The 12,523-nt window shown below is 43.9% G+C and overlaps 1 protein-coding gene across 3 annotated transcripts in view; it reads left to right on the forward strand.

Moving 5' to 3' along the window:
• The first annotated feature begins 6,344 nt into the window (after positions 1-6,344).
• fam131ab (family with sequence similarity 131 member Ab) overlaps positions 6,345-12,523 on the forward strand; it is a 29,658-nt gene continuing 23,479 nt past the window's right edge. The window contains exon 1 of one of the 3 annotated variants that reach the window (XM_086125030.1): positions 6,345-6,825. In XM_086125030.1, the coding sequence (XP_085981156.1) occupies positions 6,685-6,825 (141 nt within the window). In that variant the 5' untranslated portion in view covers positions 6,345-6,684. Of the gene's footprint in view, positions 6,826-6,848; positions 7,306-12,523 lie in introns of those variants that run through there. The other 2 variants (XM_086125033.1, XM_086125031.1) reach the window with 2 other exon arrangements.

Below are 12,523 nucleotides of genomic sequence, written 5' to 3' on the forward strand. Positions count from 1 at the left end.
CCATCATCGAGATGAAAAGCTGTTTTTGATCAAACAGTATAATGCAGCTAATCTATCAAATGCACAGAAGTGAACAACAGTATTAGATAACTTTATGTCAAACTGGACACCACATATTTAAGACTAAGGCCAAAGAACCCATTATTATTATTTTTTTATCCCGAGCCAATTGTTCAAATAAATGAAATATTCATTCATTTTCCAATCCGCTTATCCTCACAAGGGTCGCGGGGGGTGCTAGAGCCTATCCCAGCTGTCTTCAGGCAATAGGCGGGGTACACCCTGAACCGGTTGCCAGCCAATCACAGGGCACACAGAGACGAACAACCATCCGCGCTCACACTCACACCAGCGGACAATGTTGAGTGTTCAATCAGCCTGCCATGCATGTTTTTGGAATGTGGGAGGAAACCAGAGTACCCGTAGAAAACCCACGCAGGCATGGGGAAGAACATGCAAACTTCACACAGGGATGGCGGAGCTGCAATTGAATCGTTCATACCTCTGCACTGTGAAGTCGACGTGCTAACCACTGGCCCACCGGGCCGCCCAGTCAAGAAATAATTACACTTAATTTAATCAATAATAAGAGAGTCCTAATATGTCGTTTGCAATAATAAAAAGCAATGAAAGAAAATCTACTCTACTTATACGACTTGTCTTTCTGTCTTCAATGCCCTGGTTAAGCGGAATGATGATAGCCATCAATGCTCTTCCATTGGCATCCTGATTGTTCTCCTCCAGGGTCTGTTGGCTTACATATAGATAGCGCACATCTCCTCATGCCCCACGAGGCTCTCCCACCGGTTCCCTGCAGCCTGTCAAAGCATCCCCTGCTTTGTTCTGTTCTGCAGATGTTTCTGCGCTTAGCAGGCTGCCTTTTATACAACGGACTTGCATCCAATGACCGAGAGATTTTGCAAAGCTTTAACAAAAAAGATTTTTAATTCTGCTGCCTGAACACGAGAAAGCACCAAGAAATATACTTACAGTATCCCATTTCTCTGCAAATTGATATCAAGATTTGCTAGATGCTTTCAATAATGAATGTGCACAACAAATATGACATGATAATCCTGTGATTATGATAAAACCATGCAAAGCACATGGATCGAGATCCAATGCAGTGGCAGGCTTTTCTAACGCATCCTATTGCTCTCACTTTCTTTACTGCATACCACCATTCGGTGGCACCACAGCCCCAGACACTGAGTGCCTGCAATTTTAAAACATGATGAAATATTGAAGATGCACTGCGGGAGAACTTAGTAGAGCCAATTGCAATCTCTTGCAGAGGACGTATACACTCATTAATACTCATTTACTTCTCCCATGACTTTTGTTACAATGCACTTCAAAGTGCTCCCAAAGTAGGGGAAAAAATGAACAAAAATATAAATAAGAATAAGAATAATAATTTGAGGCGGCCCAGTGGTCCAGTGGTTAGCGCGTCGACCTCACAGTGCAGAGGTCTTGGGTTCAATCCCCGCTCCGGCCTCCCTATGTGGAGGTTGTATGTTCTCTCCGGCCCTGCATGGGTTTTTTCTGGGTACCGGTACTCTGGTTTCCTTCCACATTCCAAAAACATGCATGGCAGGCTGATTGAACACTCTAAATTGTCCCTTGGTGTGAGTGTGAGTGCGGATGGTTGTTCCTTTCTGTGTGCCCTACGATTGGCTGGCAACCGTTTCAGGGTGTCCACCGCCTACTGCCCGAAGACAGCTGGGGCTCCAGCACCACCCGCGACCCTTGTGAGGATAAGCGGATCTGAAAATGAATGAATAATATTTTTTAAAAAAAGGTTCTTTATGCAGAGGCTGAACCAAAAAGAATTCAGTGGGGTGGCCAGGGTGAAACCAGAGGTCATTTTCGTGCGGCACAAACACTTAACTTGTATATCAGCTAAAAAAATAAAAATGAAGGCATCTAAACATTTTAACACTACATTGTTTCCAGGCAGTTGCAGAATATTGTTTCAGTTTCTAGAACTTAAGGTAATGAGTTGACAAAGTGTTGTACAAGATCCCCAAAGGTTGTGTATTCTGATGGCACATATTACCTCGGTGACACTTTTGAGTTTATCTGAGGTTATTCTCTCTGGAAGTATCAGGGGTCACAGCCTTTTCATCATTAATGGCTCATTCAAAAAAAGAATTGACATATAATAAAATTGCGATATATTGAACCCCTGCAAACATAACGTGTGGTGAAATTTATGGATGGTGAGGGAATTGACATTAGAATCAGATTTACAAATTCATAGTATATACAAACCAGATCAGAGTAATAGCCATGAAAGGTACCATACTATCAACATCCATTTTTTCTACTCTTTTTATGCATGAGAGGTCAAAATGAGTCTGTGACATAGTTGAACTTTGACCTTTATGTGGTTTGTCTTTTGCAAGTAATACCCTTTGAAAGGCAAAGCTTTCCTAAACGAGCAGATCTGAATTTGAGATTGTAGTTTAGAAACTCTGAATTCAACTTCCCACCAACCTTCCTCTCTGCAACTGCTGTGCCACGACGTGATGCTGGTGCTGAGGATGCTCTCCTGCACTGCACTTCTTTCAAAGATCCACAAGACATGGCTACCCAGTCCGACACGTCACAGCTTCCAGAGGAAGTAAAGACATCTGTGAGCCTTCTTCAGCAATCAGGAAGAAGTCCTACGCCAGGTGAGGTCTTCTGAAAGGTGGACTTCAAGGTATTTGTAACTGGAGCCCACTTCCACTGCCGTTCCTTCAATGTGCAGTGGGGTGTGGGGGGTGGGGGGGGGGGGGTCGTCTGTCCTTCCTGAATCCAACACTGTGTGTGCTTCGTACTCTGAACATTGATGCAGTCACAAACATCCATCCATCCATTTTCAACCCCGTTTATCCTGAAGGAGAGTGGCGGGGAGTCGCTGGAGCCGATCCCAGCTGACTTTGGGCGGAAGGCAGACTACACCGTGAATTGGTCGCCGGCTAGTCGCAGGGGACATATAGGGACAAACAACCATTCACAGCCACAACCACAACATCACTGAGTGGGAACCGATCCCACGCTGCCCGAAGGTCAGGAGAGTGTACACCCCCCCCCCCCCCCCCCACACACACACACACACCATCAGCGACTCAGTCACAAACACTAAAATGAAAATCATCCTCCACTCTTGTATCGGTAACTTACCGTACTTGTAGTTTGTAATCTACTTATTCGCCTCTGGCCGTTGTAAATTTCACCCACAGAATCTTTCTTGTCATCTTCTCACGATCGAGCCATTCTGGAGAAATGCCTGTGGAACAATGGAAAATGAAAATGTACACTCTGTGTATGCATATGAAAGGTTTCCTTGGTATCTTGCAGCTGTTGTCAAATGGAGCGCCTCTCATAAAGCACAATTCCGGAGAAGAAAAATGAGACTAAAAACCATATACAACGGATGTGGCCGATGGAGTGGCCAGCTTTCAGTCGAGGGTGCCACCCCTCAGGCCTGCCCCGGTCTATACGTGCAATTTTGCATGATGAAGCTCTCTTGATGGCAAAGTGTTCGCATTCGCCTACACCTTTTCCCTTAGGTAGCTTGAAGGCATTTTTGTCTTGCCCATTATAAAGACGCTGAAGTTATTGTCTGCTGAAAAAAATAATGCAACTGGATCCAACTGCCACCATCATACAGAAATGAACTCCTGGATAACATTTTAAAAGAACACTACGATGTATCAAAATGCATCTGTTGAGACCGCACGATGCTTTAATGAGAAATGCCAGATTAATATCAGTGCAATAGGATCCAGAACATTGTTTCGAAGTGCCCGATGGGTGAATAGGCGCGCCATAAAAGGCAGGCTCTGAGAACCCATACAGGCCCTCATTTTATATTTCGGAGCATCATAATTATTCTCTTTGGGGATGGATATAAAAGAAACCTCAATGGAGCCCCTTGATTGGCTCTTTGGTACCAGATAATTGGCACCATGGAGAAGCAGCACTGCACAGCTATCTTTAGAGTCGTGGTGGGCGTCAAGCGAGCAAGAGAGAGACGCAGGGAGAATGAAGATGCTTCTGAGTGGCCTACAATGGACCTCACAATAGGCCCTTTTGCTAACTGTCATTCACCAACTCTTCACATATAACAATATATGTTATATGTGACCCTCTACGTTGGTTCCACTCATATCTCACTGGCCGCTCTCAGTTCATTCAACTTGATTCTTTTATTTCACAATCCCTCCCCGTCTCTTCTGGTGTTCCCCAGGGTTCTGTCCTAGGTCCGCTCCTTTTCATTGTCTACCTCCTTCCGCTCGGAAACATTTTCCGCAAATTTGGCTTACACTTTCACTGCTTTGCGGATGACACCCAGCTCTACCTCTCCAGCAAACCCGACGCTTCTCTCCCACCCTCATCCCTCTTTCACTGTCTCTCAGAAATCAAATCTTGGTTCACCCATAATTTCCTCAAGCTAAACAGCAATAAAACAGAACTCCTACTCGTCGGTACCAAATCCACTCTAAACAAAGCCGACAGTTTCTCCCTGTGATAATGCCACTATATCTCCTTCCCCCCAGGTGAAGAGTCTGGGTGTCATCCTTGACAGTTCACTATCCTTTCACTCCCACATCAATAACATTACCCGGTCCGCTCATTTCCACCTTCGCAATATAAACCGCCTCCATCCCTCACTCACTCCTCACACCACTGCTATCCTTGTTCACAGTCTCGCCACTTCCCGTATTGACTACTGTAACTCACTCCTCTTCGGTGTCCATCAAAAATTCCTCCATAAACTTCAACTTGTTCAGAATTCAGCAGCCCGGATCATCACGAGAACCCCCTCCTTCCATCATATCACCCCCATCCTCCGACAGCTCCACTGGCTTCCTGTCAAACTTAGAATCAACTTCAAATTACTTCTCTATACATTCAAAGCCATCCATAACCTTGCACCCCCCTATCTGTCAGATCTTCTTCAAATCTCCATTCCCTCTCGCTCACTCAGGTCCTCATCCTCCCTCCACCTTTTTTTACCCTCTGCCCGTCTCAGTACAATGAGACTCTGGAACTCACTTCCTCCCAACATTCGTAATATTGACTCTCTTTCCATATTCAAAACCCAGCTCAAAACCCACCTATTCAGACTTGCCTACCCGCCTTAAATCTTTCTTTCTTTGTTTATTATTTTATCTGTGTTTTACTATTGCTCCTGGTTGTACAGTGTCCTTGAGTGTTATGAAAGGCGCTTGCAAATGTGATGTATTATTAGTATTATTATTATAAGTTGAGTGCGTTGAAAATGCATGCTGCTTATTTTAGAAACACCAGCTGAAACAGTGGCGCCTTGTCTTACGAGTTCCCCAACTTACAAGGTATTTCACGTTATAACCATCCATCCATCCATCCATCCATCTATGGATGGATGGATGGATGGATGGGTGTCAGCTAAAATTTGAATTCCAGTGAGCTGCAGGTAGGCCAGCGCTTGAGTGTTGGTTTTGGGCCTGATGATATGGACCATAGAAAATGAAATCCCCAAATCACTTGTGACTGTATGTTGACAAAAGTTGTTCAAACTGTTGGACTATTTGCTTATGCAGTTGTTCACAAACAGATGAACATCACCCGTTCCTTGCTTTTGTGCAACTGAGCATTTCGGGGATGTTTCTTTTTTCAAGCCAATCACCTGTGGAATGTTCCAAATAGGTATTTTCAGAGGGTTCTTCACTTTTTCTAGTCTCTTTAATAAGATAAGATAAGATAAACTTTATTTGTCCCACACTGGGGAAATTTGTAGTCTACAGCAGCAGAATTAGGGGGGGGGGGAAATTGCCCCTGTCTCAGATTTTTGGGAACGTGTTGTAGGCATCAAATGCCCCCCCCCCCCCAAAAAAGCAATGTCATGAATCAGTTTAGAGATTAAATAGCTCACCGTTGTAGTGTATTCAATTGAATATAGGCTGCAAAGTATGCATGCAAATCATTGACCTCTGTTTTGATGTGAGCGATACACAACTTCACTGGAATTAGGCTTTGTGCGAGTCAATTGAGTCACGAGCTCGGTCACGGATTGATTTAATGAACTCGTAAATCATGGCAACGCTATTTGCCTTCCTTGAAGATGGAGTCATCGCAGATGTCGTCCGTTCATTGCGGCAGGTGCTTAGTGAATGTTCCCCAATTATGACACTGCACAATTTCAAAACGCTCTGTGCTGGAGACGAGAAGAAATCCAATGCCACTAGTTGACAATTCGCTCCTTTTACTGTATCTCCTCCCCTCCCCGCGAGGGCCGGCTGACATGTAAGGTGACACCAGCCAATCACATCACATTGCGCTTCTTACCATGAGAGCAAAACATTGCAAGGAGGCGGACGCTAAATGACAGCTAAGCGTGTATATATACAACTCGCGTGTGAGCTTGGGTTTGGCTATCCATGTGTCGTACACTTGATTGCTCGCGAGGCAGAGCTGAGATGTATATCGGTGTGGACGAGACAGCCCGAGATCTCCCTTCCAAAATGAGCTTCTTTGCAGCGGGGGAGATCCACGCCGTCCCTCCGCTGAGGTGCTGATAAGCAACTCTCAACCGAGATTGACGCGAGACAAAGTGATGGGCAACCTGCCCCCCCCGCCCTCGGTGACATCCCGGCAGCCTGACTACGCCACCATCATCACCAGCACCGCAACCCGGCGGAGCTTCCTCGGATGAGAGGAGCGGGCGCGCGTGGCTCTCCTTCTATGAGGTACGCTTCCTTTGGGGGAAACTCAATAGGCATCGTCTCAGTGTGCAAGCTGGTCTACATGCAGCTGCAAAAATGGGCTGCATCAGCTCTAAAACGCCAGTGGGTAAGAGTTGTTTTCAATTTGTTTTGTCTAACACGCACGGAAGGCTGGAGGAAGGCTGCCACGTAATTTTTGCTGCAACATTTTGTGTTAGGTGCAGTGAACCCGGGGAGCTTGTGCAGCATGCTTTTTACCCAAAATGGGACACCCTCACATCGCTTATTTCAACTCTCATTTTGGTCCTGCAGCATTTTCATTCTGATACACTGCACAGTATTTCGTATTTCTTTCTTTTTCTTTTTTTTTTAATGCGAAGGCGGGTATCGGGGATGTGTTAAGCAGGGCGGGGGCTCGTGTCTGCAACCCTTCAGCATCGCGATGTTTGGGAGAGTTGTAAGAAGCTTTTTGTGTGCACGCCTGTGAGAGGCGGAGAAGCCTGAGGTGTTTTCTGGCATCACTGAAGGATGCTCCCAGAAATACTTTTTATAGTCGTGACGCGAAGACACGATGGTGCCGTCCACGCTGACCCACTTTAGTTGGAAGGTAGGACCACTTTTGCCACCGCTTGACCATCCAGATTTTCCACAAACGATGAGGCGATGGATCATTTGTTGCCAACAAACAGGCTTCCGGTTGCTTCTCGGTTGTTTACATATTTGCTTTCCGTGGCTTTCATTAACTCCACATGAACTCGCGTTTGTCTCTCCCCTCATTTCTTCCACATTCATCCACCGCCCTGGCGTCTCAATATGCTTCCTCCTTGATTGCTTCTGATGTAACTGGAATGTGCCCAAGTCGGGGTCCCCCTCCCCGCCTCCGTGTTAGGCATAATGATTGCGTAATACATCACTTGATGATTATGACACCTTGTAGGTGGAAACTGCATGCACGTGCTCAGAACAGTTTCACTTATTCTTCCACTTAAGGTGAAACAATACCTCAGTATTGAGTTAATGGTTTGATGACGACGACGACGACGATGATGATGATGATGATGATGATGATGATGATGATAATGTGTGTTTGTGCGAGTGCGTGACTGTTCGTGCATGTGCGAGGCAGAGTGAGACGGTGGAGCAGCAGGGTCTCTGTCTCCAGTTTCCACGACAACGCTATGTACACGCTATGTGTGTGTGTGTGTGTGTGTGTGTGTGTGTGTGTGTGTGTGCGTGCGTGCGTGCGTGCATGTGTGACGAAAAAAAACCTGCTTAAATGCTCATTTACTTCAAGTGAATCGACCCAGCCAGAAAACATGAGACAACAATAACAAATAATACAAAAAAAAAAAGGAAAAATTGAAATTCAGAAATGTTGTGATTGCTGAGAAATGTGATGTTAAAAGGCCAGTAGATAAGACATGAAGTGAGACCGTTTGTGTTTTCACTTTTCACAACAAACTGTAGGTGACTGTATCATAGTAAGCCCATTTACTTACTACTGTAACAAAACATTTACACAACCGCACGTTCCACACATTCCAAAATTATGTATTGTAGTCAAGCACGGCTTCATGATTCCTCAATAGGAAATATGTTCAAAGGCTTCTTGATAGCGTTGTAATAAAGTTTGAAAATATGTGTCGAGCAGTAAGCCCCAAGTCTGAGCGGCAAGTCAAGATTGGGTTTGTTTCGAGCATTAAAATCACAAGCAAAATTGAGGTAAAAATTATGTTTTAGTTTTCGGGTCAGCACGGCGATTCACACTTAGTGTTTTTACAAGTGAAAAACATGAATGATTACATCCTCATGATACGTTCATGACACGTCGCGTAACAGAATGCTTATAACTTTTGATCTGAAAGTGCTGTGGGTGTCCCAATAATAATAATAATAATAATAATGACTGAATCTCTTCACATTATCTCTTAAAGATTACGTTACTATTAATTTGTGATAAATTGTCTACATTAGCCACACTTCTTTCCACTGATCTTATAATGCTTGTTTGGAAAAACCTGCACAATGTATTTTGCCTCTTGCGGGCTGCCGGTTTGCTCAACATTTGTTCAGCGTGTCAGTCTGTCTCATCTGCTGTGTGCGCGGTTGATTGGCTATGCGCTGACTGGTCATGCTGTGGTCGTGATTCGTTCAAAGACCGCTTGAGGGGATCGGACAAAGAGGATAGATTTGGAAAGCTGGGGGTCTGAAAGCCCCACGCCCAGCCCCTGGCTGCCGCTTATTGATTCTGTCAATTACTGCAAAAGCATTACGGGGGCCGGGCACAAACCTTTACTTGTATGTCCACGGCACATCAGAAAATGACAGCTCACGGCTCACTGTCCTCAATGTAGACCAAATGAATGTTAATGACCGGAATTAGTTTAAGAGACAACTCCAGCAAGTGCGTTTTGCTTTTGTATTGTTTGGATCTTAACAATAAATGTCAATACATTTTGCGCGCATCAGCTCTGACTGGATTGAATTTTGAAAGTGCAGCCCTGGCTCAAATGTCTTCCATAAATCAAACCTGGAAAGGTACACACTTGTCAGCTCCTCTGAAAAAAGAGAAGGTGCCTGAGATTAAATGATACAATACACCCCACCACCTGATCTCATCACACCCAATTAAATGGTACATATTGAATTCTGCTAGGGGGGGGCAACTTGAGCTCAGGTCTATGACCCAGGGTGTGTGATGGGTCGAGATATTGGACTCAACATATGAGATGGGAGCTGGAGACTAATGGAGCAAGTTCTTTTCCAAACAAGAAATGGGGGTGGGGACTGGGGAAAAGGAGCCCGGCTCTGACATTTTGAGGCTCACCTCCTAATCTTGTTTTATAAATCTAATTTGAAACGCTGCGAGCGTGCTCTGTAAGGTGTGGCGTGGCATGGAGGGGGGGGGGGGGCAGAAAGGCACTGTCGGTATTTTTCTGGATGGGAGTTTGCAGATGCTGTGCCCCCCAACACGCGCACACACACACACACACACACACACACACACACACAGGCAGGATTGTGCCTTCAAGTCACCTCGTCGGAAGTCTGTCAAACTGTGACGTGAACCGGGCTAAATTCGTGAACAGATGACGTTTGCATCCGGGGGTGGTGGTGCGGGGTACACTTGCAATCTGTTGTTGTGACCCCCCGTCTTTGTGTTGCGTTCATGACGTGCCTGACAATTCTGTATTCAAAGAAGAGCGGGTAAAATTGCATAATTCCTCCATAGCAGACATGTCTCTTTTTTTTCCTGTGGTTCTTCCAGTTTGTGCCTTTTTCCACTCCTTCTCCACGCGTGCTGCCTGCCGCCATGAGTCAATCTCATGAAATATCAAACAGACTTTGGGCTGCCGCCAGGGCGTCACCTGCATGACTTGGCATGGTTGTTTTGTGCATGGAGGAAGTCTTGCAGCCTCCTCCCAGGTCCATGTTATCTCAATGCAAATCAATCCAAAAACCTTTTTCAACAGCATGAACACAAAATGCTCAGAGAAAATATAGCTGGTCACTGGATTGAGATACAGAATGCTCACATTGTGAAAGGCATGGCCTGGTGAGCGTTGGATCATAAAATATTAAAACATTCAACACATGTACATGTAGGTGCATCGCATTCATTTGCTACGGTGATGTGCAAAAGTCTTAGCGATTTAAATGAGCTTTTTCACAGATGTCATTTTGAAAATATGATAAATTATATAAAAAATAAAAAATAAAACCGATGTTGAAAATACCCTTTTGGAGGATTCACGTTTTTGGGTTTTTTTAATGGCGGTTAGGTAAGGTAGGTTTATGTTTCCCAAATCTTGTACAATAATTTTGATAAAAGACAAAAAGCATTCAGAAAAGACACACATTTTGAAAATGAGAAAACATACGGTATACTAAAATTAAGAGGAATCAGAAGGCAAAATATCACACGCATGATGTTCAATAAATCGTGCAATCTTGCTAATGAACAAACATAAATTTAGCACTTCATCATTTTGCTTTTTCTTTTGTCAACAATTTGGCCTCGTCTTTCAATCATCTATTGAATGATTTCTAAACTTTATAACATGAAATGGTGGCCTAAGACTTCTGCACAGTTGTATGTAGAAGCAGCTGAAAATGAATTTCATTTCTACAATGACCGTGGTAACTTCAAAACAATATCTTGTTGCAATACTCTTGAGTTTTAATGTCTTTGGACTCTCTTCCTTCTGACAGTGGCGGTTGATGGTACCTTACGCTTGGACTGGAGCCCGTCGAGCTCCCTGTCTGACCTTGCGCTATTGGGGAGCGCGCAAACCCGCCTGGTGCGCAGACTGATTTTGACAGCACCTTTGGGTGCACTGGACTTCAGCCAGGTGCCCCAAACTCTCCTTTCTTACACTATGTCACATGGGTCTGTTTTAAAGCAGTCTAGTCAAGTAAGTCAAAACACACACACAATTGTCTGCAAACAACAAGAGCAATTATTTTAGCATTTAGAAGCCCAAGTTCCATCCATCCATCCAATTTTCATAACACTCGTTCTCATTAGTGGTACAGAAAATTTGGACGAGAGGCAGGGTACACCTTGGACTGGTTGCAAAGTAGAAGTAAACTCGACAAAATTAAGTAAACACTAAATTACATTGCAATACACTACCAGACGCTGCATGAACTAAAAAAAAAAAACCACCATACTTGTCAATGTTGAGGCATTTATTGTCCCTAAATTTAGTATCGCATTTTCCAGATTATAAATTGCTTCGGACTATAAATCGCATCAGCCATAAAATGCATAATAAAGAAGAAAAAAACCCATATATAAGTCACACTGGAGTACAAGTCGCATTCTTTGGGGACATTGTTTGGAATAAAATCAAACACCAAGAAGAGACATGTCATCTTGGAAGGCAATTAAAAACAAAAATAAAAATAGAGAACAACAGGCTGCATAAATGTACGACATGCCACCGTTGCATGACACATAAACCACGAACGGAGAATGTGCCTGGTATGTTCACGTAATATATTAAGAGTTATTCAAATAACTATAGCATACAGAACATGCTAAAAAGTTGACCAAACCATCAGTGTCACTCCAAATCACTAAATCCAATGAAATCTTCATCATCGTGTCAACTCCACCAACTCTGGAGATCGAAGGTGCCGCACTTCCTCTTCGACTTCGCTTACATCAGACTCCTTGTCTACTCATCAACACAAGCCTAGAGCGCCCTCTTGCAGTTTAATGTGAAAATAACATGTGAAATGATATAATAATGTGTCAGTAATTTCACACATACAATACAATACATGCTGATTTATATCGCGCTTTCACAACAGCGGCAGCTGTAACAAAGCGCTTAACAAAACAGTTAACATAAAGTAAAATAAGAAACACAACACATAACATAAAACACGGACAGTCGTGCAGTCCTAACCACTTTTCCGTCACACGCTTTGTTGTTTGAAGCAGACATAAATCAAATTCACCACCGGCCAAACTATGAAAAAAAACCTGCGATTTATAGTCCGGAAAATATGGTAGCCTTTTAGTTAGGTAAATGAATGAGGTGTGAGTTCACAAAACCACATGAATCCTCCAAAATCAGCTTGATGAAAAAAAAAAAAAATCAACATTGTGTTATTTAAGATGCATGCCCTTTCCCCGCATATTTACATTGCAAAAACGACAATTACCACTCAACCCCATGATGCCATCTGTGCCACTTATTGACATAACAGTGCTCAACTGGTCAAAACATTTGATGACATGGTCATCCGCTGCTAGGATTGGTCAAAACAAAACTCTTGGTAGGCGTGCACTTTCCGATTCATCCAATCAGCTC

Source organism: Hippocampus guttulatus, chromosome 12 (genome assembly GCF_054856545.1).
Source record: "Hippocampus guttulatus isolate MCC_2025c chromosome 12, RoL_Hgut_1.0, whole genome shotgun sequence".
Taxonomy (NCBI): domain Eukaryota; kingdom Metazoa; phylum Chordata; class Actinopteri; order Syngnathiformes; family Syngnathidae; genus Hippocampus; species Hippocampus guttulatus.